Genomic DNA, 17,533 nt, shown 5'->3' on the forward strand with positions numbered 1-17,533 from the left:
GAAGAAAGTGACATTCATATCCATAATTATGAGGGAGATTTTACTGAAATTCTGTTACCAATCTTAGCATCTGCACAGTTCTTTGTGTAAAATGTGTTTTTTTTAAAGTCATTGTGCATAGTTGTATGGTTTGTTAAACCTTGAAATCAATGGTTTTTGTATTGCATACATTTTAAAGTGAAAAATTTGAGTCTCAGTGCAATTCCGTTACCGTGGTAAAGGCAAAATAACCCAACAGACATAACAAGGCGACTCTTATCAATTTAATTTGATTATTGTTTATTGATCAAACTACATAAATTGTTCCATGGAGAAACCTCCTCCACTGGTTTCATAGTTTGTAGGATACATTTATGACCAAAGTACACTGCTACAGACTGACAGAACTGCCATATCGTAAGATCTACTTACTGTCATGCTGAGTGTTATTCTGTAATAGTGAGTTACTGATGTTGTTACTGGTTGCTAGTGTTGTCTCTGGAGTATAATGGCCTCTATATGTACTTGCGGACGGACGGCATTCCATAAGTATCGTCCCTATGTTTACATTTGTACTGGAAAGTCACAGTTGGATCAAAGGTAGACTCAGCAATATGACATCATCATACCCAGCAGGGTGACATCCCGCTTACAGAAATCAACAACAACAAAATTATAATCTGCCAAGACTGCCCCTATTGGCTCTTCCCCAGACAGGGAAATATTGGCAGGTTTGAATCTGTTATTGTGTTTGTGAAGCAGGAAGTCGCCCCACTGTGGACAATGATGTCATACTGCTGAATCTACCTTCAAACTGGACTGTACTTCTAGGGTGTCATGTCTGGCCCAGTTCAAGACAATTATAAGACAGACAGTGTTATATGGTAATACTGTAGAAAAAAACAAATATGCATTGATACTGTCACCGATCCTCATAGCACAATGTTTAACTGATAACTATGTAATTGTGCGCCATCTGAAGATAGTAAACAGCTATGATCATACGACCTTAACATATCTACAGCACTGTATATCCTTGTGATTATGAGCAGTAGTAGAATAGCCTTCCTGTACCTAGTAGTATTTCTTGATTACACTGTATATTTAAAAAAAACTTCAGCTGAGAGATACATCTGTACATTTGAGTGTTTTTCATTTGTTATTTACATTGTAACTGTACTTCTCATGTTCACATTGTCATGCGTAATGGAAAATCCTTTAGCTTCACTTTGGCAGTCAAAAACCCAGCAGCGAGGCTGGCAGCTCCTTCACCTCCCTTGTCCGTACTCCACAGACTCTCAGTGAGTGACATCTTCCTATAGACCCGCGTCGTTCATTGCCCTCAGAAGGGCAGTCTTGTGCAGCTTATTTCCATGTTTAGTCTTTAGTGTTGAGAGTTAGCCATTAGCGCCTGCCAGGCTAACCCATGTTGTGCTAGTTAGTCGAACCCCTCAGACTGGCGGCTGGTCCATTCAAGTCCCAAAAGTCTACGCCAGGGGCAGGGTGGGAAACCCCAGAGGTTCAGGAGAGCCACAGTGACCAATCTAGTTCACTCCAGCCAGGTGCAGACCAGTGGTTCCCAAATAGTTTTGTGACATGAACCACCAAAACCCTCTAGAATTCTTGAGATACCCTCCAGATTATCACAAACAAGATTCCAGCTCAAGTACTATCTTAACCCAGTAAGATGTGTCTGTGATCTACCAGTGGGTCCTCACACTCCATTTTAGAAACACTGTGCTAGACGACCTTATTCAATTTATGACAGAGTGCTAATTCAGTGAAAATGCCATGAGATTCGACAAAAGATTCCTTGTATTGGTATGAATTTGGCAATGTGTCAATGCTAGGATGGGGAGTGGGGACTCCACACACCAAAGCCCAGTTATGCTAAGGGGTGAGGGCCCCTAAGCAGGGTTGGACGATGGCAGGGTTAGCTGCAGTCGTTAACTGTTGAATCGGGTGCTTCAGTGCCTGGCTGAGGTGAAAGCTTGGTGACACTGTGTCCCTCCAGGGCCCCTGGTCTCTTCCTGACCTTCAACCCCACGATCAAGAGGTTTTAACATCCAATAACCTTAGGCAGGAAATGAATGTGAAGGTTCAGGTCAATGAAAAAAGGAAGGATGGTAGACAAACACAGTTTTAATGCTTCAAAAAATGTGAAAGCTTAGTATTGTTAACATGTTGGTCTTATAATAGAGAACAGGCAAAAGCCAACAGGTGAAAATAGTTGTCACTAGTAAACAAACATTTGGAAGCATGGAAAACAGTGTGGGTGCAAGTTTTCCCCACTTTCATTCACCAGCATCCACGACTCTCCATCTTCTCCCTCTCTCTTCCTCCCACTCTCACAGGCAGTTCTTGTCAGGTAGCTCGTACTGCTGTGAGGCCCTACGCTCTAGAGCTTTGCTCAGCCTGCGTGGGAAATACACCATAGCTTTATGTTCCTCATAGCGGTCGATGTGTTTAAGGTGCACCACCATGTGCAGAGCGTAGGCCAGCACCAACAGCAGGATCAGAGAGGTCACCAGGCCCATCAGTATGGCTGGGGTCAGGAAGGTGGCACAGTCGCTGGCCGACGCAAACTTATCAGACATGACGTTGAACGCCTGGATCTGCAGAGAGGAAGAGAGGAAATAGGAAATATTACAAGGTGAAGTAAACAAGTTTTTTTTATAGATAATTCAATCAGTCATTAAAAACAGTCAAAGCTCCATACCTGGAAGTCAGTAAACGTGATGTGCCAGTTAGCTGAGGTGTCAGTGTGTGAGCTGGGCACCAGGAGGGTGTCATATTTGTGCTGACTGCTGACATGCTGGCAGTGATAGGAGGAGGTGGCGGGGGCGTACACCTCGCTGGCATTGAATGTAGCCTCATGGGTCCAGTTGTAGTGGATGTGGACGCTGTCTAAGGTGAACCAGTTCTGCCCTGCCGACTCGTAGAACGTGTTGGACATCTGCAACCTGATAACAAGTCCCCTGAGGTCCTCCACATCGCCAAATTTCAGTGATAGCCTGTATACAAAAACAAACTCAAATGTTGATTGAAAAGGACTGGGCCTTTAGTAGGTAGATCCTGAGTGAGATATACAGGACTCATCTCATTGTAACAATATTTTCCTCCATTAATTGAATGTATAAGTTAAACTTTTGATAACTACATAGCAGTCGATACAACTCATGGTCGGACATGATTTACAGTACTTACGTAGCCTTCTCCTTGGTGCAGATGGATCCCTTGGTGTCCACAGGGGCATTGGGTCCGAAGGTCTTCTCCGTCAGGTCTATGAAGGTGTGGTTCTTGTAGCGGACGGCCAGACGCTTGGCTTTGAACAGGATGCAGGTCTTGCCATTGTAGGCCACGCTCAGAGGAGAGTAGGGCCCGAATATGGGGGACTGGAGCAGCTTTCTCTTGCCTTTGTCATGGCCATGCTGGTTGAGGTGGCGCCAGCTGTCCCGCTGCAGAGAGGAGAGGTAGAGGGGAGATTGGATCAATTCATATAATTGATTGACAAGAAACGCCACACACATAGTTATCACGGTAGTAATAGTAAGACTAGTAAAACAAACTGTAGAGAATCTGAACAGTGTCCCCTAGGGGGCGATGTGATACTACGATGCACAGGATCAGAGAGAGCGGGGATAGAAAGAGAGCGAGAAGAGAGACAGAGAGAGAGACCTCTACCTTCAGTAATCTTTTGAGTGTGCTTTCCTCAGTGGGCACATAACCCTCAGCCACCAAGCTCATTCCATCAATACCACCTGACACACAGAAACACAAATAAAACAGTCAAATACTATTTGGCTAAAATATACTTGCTTACAAATACACTGCCTACCTACATGGACATTGATGCTTCAGGCTGTGTGTTTGGGCAGTAGTTTTCAAACCGATACTGCATAAACATGTCTAAGACAGGCTTGGTTGCGTCAGGCTCATAATCATGAGACATGATTTGTTATTTACCCGCTCTGATTCTCACAGCTGGGTATGCGACCTCTGTAACATAGTCCACTTCTGTGCTGTAAAGACAAGAGAAAATGACAAATGTGGTTAAAAGATGCAGCTACATGTCCGTGCACATATTTTCTCAGAGTTGACAGAGCAGATTTCAAACCAGCACAAGGCAATATAGGCAAGCTATACTATTAGTGGCCAACCAATATGTTCTATGTCCCCATACGATACTATACCTTCAGCAGTTCACCTTGTGATCACTAACCAGATCATCATAGCCAATGTCTGCTGAGCATTCTGGTAGGGTTGGGAATTGCTAGAGACCTCACGATACAATATCACAATACTTAGGTGGCGATACGATATGTATTGCAATTCTCACGATTATATATGTATTGCGATTCGATACAGTGATTTTATTGCTCACGATGTCTGCTGCAGAGGGACAAGAGAGAGCCATGAGAAAACATGTTTAGATCAGTCATGGAAATAAAAGTGCTGAAAACAAATTGTTTCTCTATTTAAAAAGAAGATGGAGAGCAAACTATGAAGGAACAATACTGGAGTTTTGGTGCAGGTACAGCCAACGAGCTATGAAGGAACAATACTGGAGTTTTGGTGCAGGTACAGCCAACGAGCTATGAAGGAACAATACTGGAGTTTTGGTGCAGGTACAGCCAACGAGCTATGAAGGAACAATACTGGAGTTTTGGTGCAGGTACAGCCAACGAGCTATGAAGGAACAATACTGGAGTTTTGGTGCAGGTACAGCCAACGAGCTATGAAGGAACAATACTGGAGTTTTGGTGCAGGTACAGCCAACGAGCTATGAAGGAACAATACTGGAGTTTTGGTGCAGGTACAGCCAACTAGCGAAAATATGATATTGTCAAAAGGATATGATATATCGTCAAAAATAATATCCCAGTATGTAACTGTGTAAATGTTTTCCCCCACCACTACCCCACCTCTACCCCTCCACTACCCCACCTCTACCCCACCACTACCCCACCTCTACCCCACCACTACTTTCTGGCGCCAAAAGGCTGGCATGCTGGTGGCAGCTACACATTGGTAATGGGTGGGGCTGGTGGTATATCTCCCCAATACAAAGCTTATTTTATTTACTATCAAACGTTGACACTAGCTGTGGCCAACATGCAGTATCAGAGGATAAACACAATCATTTGACAGTATAGTTGTGATTGGTCAGCTTTGTATTGTCCTGTCCTGCCCAGGCTGATCATGCAGTAGAGCTGGGACGAAAATGATTGATGCCGACAATTTATCAAGGACATTTTACTAATACCGATAATCCCAATAAATAGTCTACTAGAGAAATGTGAAGTTTAAAGGAAATAAGTCTGCTAATATGGGCTAATGGTACTGTCACGCCCTGACCTCAGAGAGACTTTTTATTTCTCTATTTGGTTAGGTCGGGGTGTGATTTGGGTGGGCATTCTAGTTTTTCTATTTCTTTGTTGGCCGGGTATGGTTCCCAATCAGAGGCAGCTGTCTATCGTTGTCTCTGATTGGGGATCATACTTAGGCAGCCTTTTTTCCACCTTTAGCTTGTGTGATCTTGATTTTGTATAGGTGCTGTGTAGCCTGCAGAACTTTACGGTCTTTTGTATTTTTTTTAAATATTTTTTTTCAGTGTTCATTTTTAATAAAGTAAGATGTTCGCCTACTACGCTGCACCTTGGTCTAATTCATCTCTAAACGTACGTAACAGGTACAATTGCTAGCAACAACATTCAAAGTAGTTGTATTTTTAAAATGTATTTTATCTTTATTTTACTAGAACAAATTCTTATTTTCAATGACGGTCTAGGAACAGTGGGTTAACTGCCTTGTTCATGGGCAGAATGACAGATTTTTACCTTGTCAGCTCTGGGATTCGATTTTACAACCTTCCGGTTACTAGTCCAATGCTCTAACCACTAGGCTACCTGCCGCCCCGTAGTAGTGCTAATGGTATGGTAATATATAAAAGTAGGGTAACAAGTGTACATGAATGTTATAAACGTATGGTTCTATTTATCGTGATAATTCTGTCAATTTATCCATAACGACCAGCTTTACCATGCAGGCTAGGCTGTCTGTGTCTTAAACCCCCAGTGGTTTATCTCAATCCGTGTGTGTGTGTGTGTGCGTGTGGGAACTTGGTTAGATTATGCGTTTGAATACCTTGCCTCTGCTCAGCATGCAGTGAACTTACAGACAGGCTGTACAGTCAGTACCCAGAACTGATCAGCACCCAGACCTGATCAGGCTGGTTTCAAAACTAAGGCACCCAATTCCTTTAAAGTCTCCCTCTCCTTTTCAACTCATTTATCACCTGATTTACTGAACAAAGGCTCATCTTAATGGGTGGTACAGGTATCCTCATAACATGGTACATTCCTAAAGCCAACACCTCATTTGGCCGCCTTTCGTTCCAGTTCTCTGCTGCCTGTGACTGGAACGAATTGCAAAAATCGCTGAAGTTGGCGACTTTTATCTCCCTCACCAATTTCAAACATCTGCTATCTGAGCAGCTAACCGATCGCTGCAGCTGTACATAGTCTATCGGTAAATAGCCCACCCATTTTTACCTACCTCATGCCCATACTGTTTTTATTTATTTACTTTTCTGCTCTTTTGCACACCAATATCTCTACCTGTACATGACCATCTGATCATTTATCACTCGTGTTAATCTACAAAATTGTAATTATTCGCCTACCTCCTAATGCCTTTTGCACACAATGTATAGACTCCCCTTTTTTTCTACTGTGTTATTGACTTGTTAATTGTTTACTCCATGGGTAACTCTGTGTTGTCTGTTCACACTGCTATGCTTTATCTTGGCCAGGTCGCAGTTGCAAATGAGAACTTGTTCTCAACTAGCCTACCTGGTTAAATAAAAGTGAAATGAAAAAAAAAAAATGAAAGTGTGTGGGTGGGGGGCTATTCTAATACTCCTCTATTGTTCCTCAAGCACTGGGGAGGCCTATGACATCACAGTGCACCCATCAGACCAACTCATTGAATGGACACCTTGAAGTTTGCCGTTGGGTATAAAAAAACAAACACTATTTTTCTCTCAACATGTATTTTTTTGTACTCTTAAGTCTTAAGTCATTACCATATTTATACATGAGATATTGTTTTTCAACAGGAAAAGTAAAATAAATAGCTGGAATGCTTTTAGGCATAGATAAAGAACGACCACAGTGCAGATTCACTCCGAGGGTTTGCCCTATATTTTAAGCACTTTATACGTTGTTTTTGCATCAATATCGAATGACAATGTCTGTGAGAGGAATAGCTTGCAGGGACTGTTGAGTGTAGCTTTTAACCCACTTGACAACTCAGTGTAAAGTAAACATTGTGAGTGAACTTGCTATGAGGTTTGCCTTTAATTATTGGCATAGGAAACATATGTTAACATTGCCAAAGCAAGTGAAATAGATAAACGAAAGTGACATAAACAAAAATGAACAGTAAACATTACACTCACAGAAGTTCCAAAATAAGAGACATTTCAAATGGCATATTAAGTCTCTATATAGTGTTGTAACAAAGTGCAAATACAAGTACATTTTAAATAAATCAACATAAATATGGGTTGTATTTACAATGGTGTTTGTTCTTCACTGGTTGCCCTTTTTCTTGTGAACCTTTACCTCTGCTTTGCTTGACTGAATTGGGCCCTATAGTACGTTGTGCAGAAGTAGCCGGGATGTTCATTTACATAGGCCTTTACTCTTTGTTGGAATTCACTGTCTGAACACTACCAGGTATTAGACAGAGAGGCTGTTTAATAACACCCTGATCATCTGGATTTGAAGAAATTATATTTTATTTAGAAAATTCTACCCTGATCATTTCCTCTGGGGTAGCTATCCATCTGGGGAATTTAATACCCGGGTCTTGGGCATGTCTGTGTTACACAGCGGCAGGGTAGCCTAGTGGTTAAAACATTGGACTAGTAACCGAAAGGTTGCAAGTTCGATTCCCCGAGCTGACAAGGTACAAATCTGTCGTTCTGCCCCTGAACAGGCAGTTAACAACCCACTGTTCCTAGGCCGTCATTGAAAATAAGAATTTGTTCTTAACTGACTTGCCTAGAAAAATAAAAAAATCTGCTGTTATCAGACAGTAACCTGCCATGGCTCTGTGCACTTGTCCACCTGGCTTAAGACTATAGGATCTGGGTTCAGAAAGGCACTGGGCACAGATGACAGTTCAATGTCTAGTTTGGATTAACATTTGATTGAGTTATCTAACGTGAATTCAAAGTAAAACCAACAAATATTTTAATCAGCTCATTGCATTTAGGTAAAGGCTGGATGAAAAAAAAAAAACGTATTTGTCTCATTTACTTTTTGCAAATCCCATCAGTTTTCCATGTTGACTCAATGTCATCACATTTATATGTTTTGTTGAAATGACGTGGAAACAACGTTGATTCAACCAACTTGTGCCCAGTGTGACATGGTCTAGTGATTACCAACCCTATTTCTAGAGAGCTGTAACAAACGCTGTTGTTCAGGAACAGTTAAATGGTCTGAGGCAGTGAGCTCTGGTGCTATTGCCTCAGACCCGGATTCCCAAAAGCATCTTAAAGCAAAGTTCGTTAGAACCTTCGTAGTAGCACCGTTAAATCTGCGAGCTAAGAGCATCGTTAAAACCATCGTCACTAAACTTGCACTTGAAAACGCTCGTTATTTACCGACTCCCTAAGATCACTAGTAGAACAGCTAAGTGCGTCGTTAGATGCTTCCCCCCTTCCATGTCACTTTCTTCACAGAAGATCTCTGCTAAACATAGAATGAAGAAGTTTATCTGTCTGACGGTGACTGCCGATAACTGCAGAGCGGAGTTAGTTAACTACAAATACAAAGTTGCCAAAGTCTTTGCAATTGTTATAAACAAGTGAGTAATCCAAATCTGCCTCAAATGGAAGCCGATATGACTGCATATGTGGCTAAATTGTTTCAATCATAATGAAATCAAGTCCATGTTCAGTCAATTGAGTTATGTTTTGCCAATAGGCTACTGTCTGTAATTGTTGTCTATATTTCATGGTGAGTAACAACAGCGCAATGATGTGCCCAATCTGTGATTTAGTGCAATATTATTTCTTAAGCATAATAAACCGCCTCAATATTTGCAGCCATTGGTGATAATATCTCTCTAGGGGCTGATCCGTCGTCAGTATTGTGGAGTAGTTGTAATGTTAACATAACATTTAAATGGATGAAGCTGATTTCGAGAGCAGTGATGGTTTTCTTTCGATCCTACCAGTATCGACACATGGTCTAACGACGCACTCAGCGTTGTAGGAACAATTAAAACACTTGTAAACTTAAATTCCATCGCTATCGGGAAACCGAGCCCAGGTAAAGCAAGCTCGGACTTGACATATATAATTGGTGGGGCTGTTGCTCAAGTCAAGGACAATTACTAGTCTTATTATAACAGGCTTAGTTAGTTCTGAGAAGTGAGCTGTTAGCAGTCGGGGACAAGAGGGGTTGCTTTTCAGGATCCGTTAGATTAGAAAAAGGTCAACCTAGTATCAGTTAGCATCCTTCCAGGAGGTCAGGTGGACACACCAGGGGAAGTTCCTGCCAGGCTAGGGGCAACTCATTGCCAGCCCACCTGACTGAGGGATCAGGATTAGTGTAGGGGTGGAACACAGGAGCAGCGTATCTGGGGTTAAAAACAGTTTAGTGCCAGGAGAGCACCAGGATGCACCGAGAGCTCTTCAGGTCCAAGCTAGCCGTTTCACATCCGTTACACCAGGAGAGCACCAGGATGCACTGAGAGCTCTCCAGGTCCAAGCTAGCAGTTTCACATCCGTTACACCAGGAGAGCACCAGGATGCACTGAGAGCTCTCCAGGTCCAAGCTAGCCGTTTCACATCCGTTACACCAGGATGCACTGAGAGCTCTCCAGGTCCAAGCTAGCCGTTTCACATCCGTTACACCAGGATGCACTGAGAGCTCTCCAGGTCCAAGCTAGCAGTTTCACATCCGTTACCACCAGGAGAGCACCAGGATGCACTGAGAGCTCTCCAGGTCCAAGCTAGCCGTTTCACATCCGTTACACCAGGATGCACTGAGAGCTCTCCAGGTCCAAGCTAGCCGTTTCACATCCGTTACACCAGGATGCACTGAGTGCTTTCCAGGTCCAAGCTAGCAGTTTCACATCCGTTACCACCAGGAGAGCACCAGGATGCACTGAGAGCTCTCCAGGTCCAAGCTAGCAGTTTCACATCCGTTACACCAGGATGCACTGAGAGCTCTCCAGGTCCAGCTGCATGACAAGAAGAGAGATTAGACCATGAGTGGCTATTCTTATCCTCGAAAAGCCTGTATGGGTCCAGGCGTTTGTTCCAGCCAAGCAATCGACCTACATGTGATTCAACATATTAACTAATCATAGGCTTCAACCAAGCTGGCTTTGATTAGTTGGGGAAAGAATAAGTGCACTATTTGTGGAGAACAGTAGATAATAGGACCATGCACATTGGGGACAATTGGAAGAGCTACCTGTCATGCCTATTTCCTGACTTCTTTGCCCTATGACATGTGTCTAATCTTGTATCCTCCTTTATCTTATTCTAGCTACATGTTAGGAAGCAGAGTTACAATGTCTAAACATGCACAGAGGTTGCAGAAAGGATACAACAGCCTAATTGTCTAGTTTTGTTTCCAAACAGAGGAGAGTTGATGAACTTAAGGAACATTTAATTGGTATTTATTTAGACATAGGGATGCACAACAACAGCATGGTGTTTCTCTACCTTTTTGTAGATTAACATTTTTAGAAGAAAATAATCTTGCTATTTCGTATTTATTTAGCAAAAAGTGTTGTCCTTTTCATTTACAGAAACAGAAAAAATATCACTGATGAACTCAATGCTTTTCAGACCAGGCGGTGTTGTGCAGACAGTGGCACCCTGCTGCTGATGGCGCACGTTTACTTACACATAATTAAATACGCAAATGCGTAATTCATTAATGTTCCTTAATTAAGCAAGGTCACCTTCTTTTGGATTACCTGCCCCCCCGGAGCACTTTTCCTAATGTCCCCGTTGCCTTTATTGACCCAGAACTTTCTGATTGGATGGGCTGTCATGATAATGAACACATGGTTTCCAAGTATTTGATGGCTTTTCTATCCCATTTCAACCATTACCATAAGCTCATCCTCCAATTTTCCCATCCACCAGCCGCCACTGTTGTGACGATAGTGTCCCTTGTAGTCTCCCTTTGGTCCTCTCCATTGCGCACACTATGTAGAGTAAGCTGCTGTTCTGTGTATGAATCAAATTACGATGGAGTTTAGCTTCTCTGATGCAGGCTACAGTAGATCTAATGTAGACTGAGCTTACCCTAAAATGGAGGTGCTGAGATAATGATGTTGGAAGTTGATGTGTTGGATTCTTGATGTGTGCATGCCCTAGTAGTGCCGTGGTGCCGTTTGGCATTTTGACCTGGCATGTGAGACTGTGATAGCGTGCCAGGCTTGTTGACGTCTGTGACTTATCACCTGTATCTGTTCTCAGACGCATAACAACACGGCCACTCAATTAAAACATCCCATCTGATTTACACCCAATATGCATAGAATGTAACTAAATCAACACAGGGGCCTACGGCGCCGAATGATACTAAAGACCTCATTTTACCCTCAACTACACTAATAGGTCCTCCATCAGCCCGGTTTCCTAAACACCACAGCTCCACACACGAGTGAATACCCAGGATTCAGCTGGCAGGAAGAGGCTGCCTTGCAAGTGTTTGTATATAAACGCAAGTAAGCCCCGCCGTTTGTTCCTGTGCCAGTTTGGCCAGGTCAGCTGCAACCCTGTTACTGGCTGACCCTGTCACACGGAGCCCGAGTGCTGAACAGGCCCTTTATATAATCAAAGCTATTCCACAGCCACTCCTTGGCTCACCTCACAGAGGCACTCATCAACACAAGAAGACAGACACACATTTATATTTGAGTAATTTAGCAGACTTTCTTATTCAGAGCAATTACTTTAAAGTGCTTTGCTCAAGGGTACACCAATAGATTTCTCACCTAGTCGGCTTTAGGATTCAAACCAGCGCCTTTTCGGTTACTGACCTAATGCACTTGACCGCTAGGCTACCTGCCCGGACACACAGGGACACATGGACCCACAGTCATACAGAAGGAACAGGCACATATAAACTATACGCACTAGCATCTGCATATTCAAATATACAAAGAGTCAAACACCTGTCCAGACACACAGACATTCATGGAGATGTACTGTATACCATGCACACATTCACACACAAACATACATTGATAAACGATAACACAAACAACAGAACGATACACATACACTCTCTACTGGGCTGAGTTGGCTATGTTGGAGCAGGTGTGGTATGCATCAAACAGTAAACAGGACAAGCCCGCTCTGCCAATGCAGTGACTCTGTTCAGAAGCACTGCTCTACAGAGATGGAGATTGGTACCTCGATGAACTCTCAGCGTCTCCTACCTCTCTGGGCCTCTTATTTACCCTTCATTTATTCAGGGAAGCCTCGTTGAGGTTGTAACCTGGGTTATTTACCCTTCATTTATTCAGGGAAGCCTCGTTGAGGTTGTAACCTGGGTTATTTACCCTTCATTTATTCAGGGAAGCCTCGTTGAGGTTGTAACCTGGGTTATTTACCCTTCATTTATTCAGGGAAGCCTCGTTGAGGTTGTAACCTGTGTTATTTACCCTTCATTTATTCAGGGAAGCCTCGTTGAGGTTATAACCTGTGTTATTTACCCTTCATTTATTCAGGGAAGCCTCGTTGAGGTTGTAACCTGTGTTATTTACCCTTCATTTATTCAGGGAAGCCTCGTTGAGGTTATAACCTGTGTTATTTACCCTTCATTTATTCAGGGAAGCCTCATTGAGGTTATAACCTGTGTTATTTACCCTTCATTTATTCAGGGAAGCCTCGTTGAGGTTGTAACCTGTGTTATTTACCCTTCATTTATTCAGGGAAGCCTCGTTGAGGTTGTAACCTGTGTTATCCTGGTCAGGAGGCATTATCACTAAGCACCAATATCCTGTCTGCGTTACTCCTTCCTACATGTCTTTGATACGTTAATTGTATGCGCAGGTGATGACTAATAATAGACTATTAGAGCAGATTAAGACTAAAGCGTTTAGAGAGACTCTAAGGTCCCCTGCTGCTACTCAGGTGGCTGTGTTTACATGCTTAAGAACTGACCTCAGGACAGATTTGGAGGTGTGATAAATATAGTCTGCTTGGGATCAGGATTCAGATCCCTGCTACTGGTCAAGATTAAGTTCATCAGAAAATAGTCCTCTGTTTTATGAGTACTTTGATAAGAGAGGTAAAACAATAGGAACAAAAAGAGAATGTATGAATCAGTATGAACGCAGCCAACAAGTGCTCAGCATATGTGGGAACTCCTTCAAGACTGTTGGAAAGGCATTCCTCATGAAGCTGGTTGAGAGAATGCCAAGAGTGTGCAAAGTTGTCATCAAGGCAAAGGGTGGCTACTTTGAAGAATCTCAAATATAAAATATATTTTGATTTCTTTAACACTTTTTTGGTTACTACATGATTCCATATGTGTTATTTAATAGTGTTGATGTCTTCACTATTGTTCTACAATGTAGAAAATAGTAAAAATAAAGAAAAACCCTTGAATGAGTTGGTGTCCAAACTTTTGACTGGTACTGTATGTTTTACAGGTAAGTTTAAGATAACAGGCATGTTGAATGTTCATCAGTTAAAAGGTATTGTGATGTTGGACATGGCTCTAGTCCGGAGTCTATAGCTACCCTACTGTAGGTTTACACTCCAACCCTGTTCCTGGAGAGCTACCATCCTGAAGGTTTTCACTCCAACCCTAATCTAGCACACCTGATTCTAATAATTAGCTGGTTGATGAACGGAATCAGGTTTGTTACAACTGGGGTTGGAGTGTAAACCTACAGGATGGTAGCTCTCCAGGAACAGGGTTGGATTGTAAACCTACAGGACGGTAGCTCTCCAGGAACAGGGTTAGAGTGTAAACCTACAGGATGGTAGCTCTCCAGGAACAGGGTTGGAGTGTAAACCTACAGGACGGTAGCTCTCCAGGAACAGGGTTGGAGTGTAAACCTACAGGACGGTAGCTCTCCAGGAACAGGGTTGGATTGTAAACCTACAGGACGGTAGCTCTCCAGGAACAGGGTTGGAGTGTAAACCTACAGGACGGTAGCTCTCCAGGCACAGGGTTAGAGTGTAAACCTACAGGACGGTAGCCCTCCAGGCACAGGGTTGGAGTGTAAACCTACAGGACGGTAGCCCTCCAGGCACAGGGTTGGAGTGTAAACCTACAGGATGGTAGCTCTCCAGGAACAGGGTTGGAGTGTAAACCTACAGGACGGTAGCTCTCCAGGAACAGGGTTGGAGTGTAAACTTACAGGATGGTAGCTCTCCAGGAACAGGGTTGGAGTGTAAACCTACAGGACGGTAGCTCTCCAGGAACAGGGTTGGAGTGTAAACCTACAGGATGGTAGCTCTCCAGGAACAGGGTTGAATTGTAAACCTACAGGACGGTAGATCTACATGAACAGGGTTGTAGAGCCCTGGTCTAGCTAATAACATTCCTATTGAAACTCTAAAGCTACCCTTCTACAGTACCTTTCATATGGATCTTTCTCTACTATCCTACTTTCCCCCTGAATGTACACTTCCGTCTCTATGAACCTCTAGCCAGTGAATATAGATCTTTGAAATTAAAGGCAGTTCTTTTTATATAACAGAATTTCAGTTTGTGGCAGAGCAGAGAGGAACCAATATACTGTATGTAGTAAGACAGACAAACACATGGGAGAACTATATAAGTTATTGTCTCCTGTTTGTTTTGAAGATGCAGCGTTATCTTTTGAAAGATAGAAGAAAGGAATGCAACTAAGGTAGCTGATGGTCAAAGCAATGAGAAAACAAAGAATTAGTCAAGCCTGTTGACATTGACTCATTTAGCATGGATATACAGTACATACAATTACAGCGAAACAGAATGTCTTTGTCTGGTTGTGTAAACATTTCTATAGTATGTGAAACTATTCATTGGAAACAAACATAAGTATACTGTCCCGGTAATTGTTTAGTTGAAGAGCCAAGTGAAAATTGCCAAAATATTCACATCTGAAATATTTTTATTTTATTTAACTAGGCAAGTCAGTTAAGAACAACAGATTTTTACCTTGTTAGCTCAGGGATTCAATCTAGCAACCTTTTGGTTATTGGCCCAACGCTCTAACCACTAGGCTACCTGCCGCCCCCTGAATATCAACAGAAAACCATTAGAATCCTCACAACAACCAGTAGTTCTGAATGTAGTATTGATTGTAATTGTTATATAGTGAATACAACTGTAACGTTATGAAGTATATCTCCAAGAGAGTAAGCATAAAGCCTCAACATTGCGTGGTGCTGAGAAAGAAAAATCATTCTCTGCCATCAATGATAAAAATTCCATGCAGAGGTAAACATTGATTCCTGCACCTTTCCCAACGTCAAAGCCCCTAGCAGCAGTGTTGACAAAGGCCCTCTCTCGCTCTCTCACTTTCTCTCTTGCTCTCTCTCTCTCTCTCTCTCTCTCTCTCTCTCTCTCTCTCTCTCAGAGACAGGTCTGTACTGCCTGGGTTTGGCCTCTGAATATTTAATCTTGCTACATCTGACCTGCAGGACCGTGTGTACGCAGACAAGACCGAGTAGCATCCACCTTCTCACCCTTCTTTTTCTCTCTCTCTCTTTCTCCCCCTCTTTCTCTTCATCTGTAAACAGAGCCCAACAGACCAGCCCTTCCTCTCCTCTGTCCCATCCCTTTGTTTTGTTCCTCCTCTCCCCTCCTTTCCATTGTCCTGGCCTTATTTACCTGGCCTTCCATTGTCCTGGCCTTATTTACCTGCTCCATGCCAGACAGACAACAGCCGTATGATCAATGACAAATGCCTGATGCATGCTAAAATAGACACAACCATACAGTATCCGACCACAGATTCAACAACGCTTTTACAGCAGCAGCATCGTTATCAGATGTGATGCTTTGTGTGTTTTAAGTAGAGATAGGGAGAGAGACAGAGAGACAGGAAGGGAGAGAGACAGAGAGACAGGAAGGGAGAGAGACAGAGAGACAGGAAGGGAGAGAGACAGAGAGACAGGAAGGGAGAGAGACAGAGAGACAGGAAGGGAGAGAGACAGAGAGACAGGAAGGGAGAGAGACAGAGAGGCAGGAAGGGAGAGAGACAGAGAGACAGGAAGGGAGAGAGACAGAGAGACAGGAAGGGAGAGAGACAGAGAGACAGGAAGGGAGAGAGACAGGAAGGGAGAGAGTGAGGGAGAGAGATAGAAAGACAGAGAGAGCGACAGGAAGGGAGAGAAGGGGAGGGAGACAGAGGGAAGAAGAAAGAAAGAAAGATAGAAAGAGAGGGAGGGAGGAAGAAAGACCCTTGTTGCACATCAGCCTCCCAGCATCCTTGGACCCCCCTCCCCAATCTCTCTCCCAAATCACAGAGGGTATTTACCTTCTCTCTAGGAGTGCAGGCACTTGATCAAAGGACAGGGTGGGCTGGCTGAGGGCAGACAGCAAGGCAGAAGAGAGCAGGAGGAACGCGTGTGCAGCCATTGAGACAATGAGAGGAGACTGCCGCTGGTGAGCTCCGCTTCATTATCTGCTCTCCTTCCCTGTATCGCCAGCCACTTAGCTCACTGACAGACAGCCGTAGCAGCCAGTCACAACGCAGGAGAAGAGATCAATGTGCGTCATACTCACACAGTCACACAGCCCCTCCCTTCCACCTCTCCCTCCCTTCTCCCTTCTCTGTCATCCTCCCTATTTTTCTCTCTCTCGTTCTCCCTCTCTCATGCAAGCATAGCTGCAGGCAAACCCTAAGTATAGACAGGCTTATTATCCCCCCCCCATCCCCATATACCTACTCCAGACCAATAATGTACATGAAACATACACAAACACACATGAACACACAGAGAAAGAGAGGAAAAAAACAATCACCTGGGAATGTCAAGGTCAGATTGTGTAGGAGGACAGGACAGGATGTTAACATTATTTTACTGGGAGGCAAAAAAAAGCTATGAGTGCATGATCTAGATCCCCAGTGGGTGTACTGCCACAATAGCTGAAATAATTGACTTGATCTCTGCGTTGTTGTGAACACAGGAGGCCCAGGGCAGAGGAAATGGTCCACTGAGGCTGAATATGTGTATGATAGAAACAGCTGAACAGCTAAGGGACTAAATGTGGATCATACAACCCGAGTGGCCTGATGACTCAATGTCCTAATTTTTTGATGGTTTCTATTTTTATTCTATTTCCTGTCAATAAGATATGGTTGGATGATTTGTCTGACACATTTTTGTTATTTGTATTTCTCTGCTGCTTTCTCACATTTATGTTATGTGTTATGAGCAATAATGTGTATAAAATACTGTGTATCAAATACTGTGTATTAAATAATGTGTATAAAATACTGCGTATCAAATACTGTGTATTAAATACTGTGTATTAAATACTGTGGATCAAATACGGTG

General features: G+C 43.2%; 1 protein-coding gene across 1 annotated transcript; it reads right to left on the reverse strand.

Moving 5' to 3' along the window:
• Positions 1 to 270: 270 nt before the first annotated feature.
• LOC112229714 (V-type proton ATPase subunit S1-like protein) lies at positions 271 to 16,703 on the reverse strand. The gene is made up of 6 exons (XM_024395701.2): positions 16,510 to 16,703; positions 3,946 to 4,001; positions 3,664 to 3,740; positions 3,187 to 3,437; positions 2,699 to 2,993; positions 271 to 2,594 (listed from the first exon to the last, which is right to left on the reverse strand). Exons 1-6 carry the CDS (start codon positions 16,608 to 16,610, stop codon positions 2,328 to 2,330), a joined length of 1,047 nt encoding a protein of 348 aa, XP_024251469.1. The 5' UTR covers positions 16,611 to 16,703; the 3' UTR covers positions 271 to 2,327.
• Positions 16,704 to 17,533: the final 830 nt, after the last annotated feature.

This window comes from Oncorhynchus tshawytscha, linkage group LG22 (genome assembly GCF_018296145.1).
Source record: "Oncorhynchus tshawytscha isolate Ot180627B linkage group LG22, Otsh_v2.0, whole genome shotgun sequence".
NCBI lineage: Eukaryota > Metazoa > Chordata > Actinopteri > Salmoniformes > Salmonidae > Oncorhynchus > Oncorhynchus tshawytscha.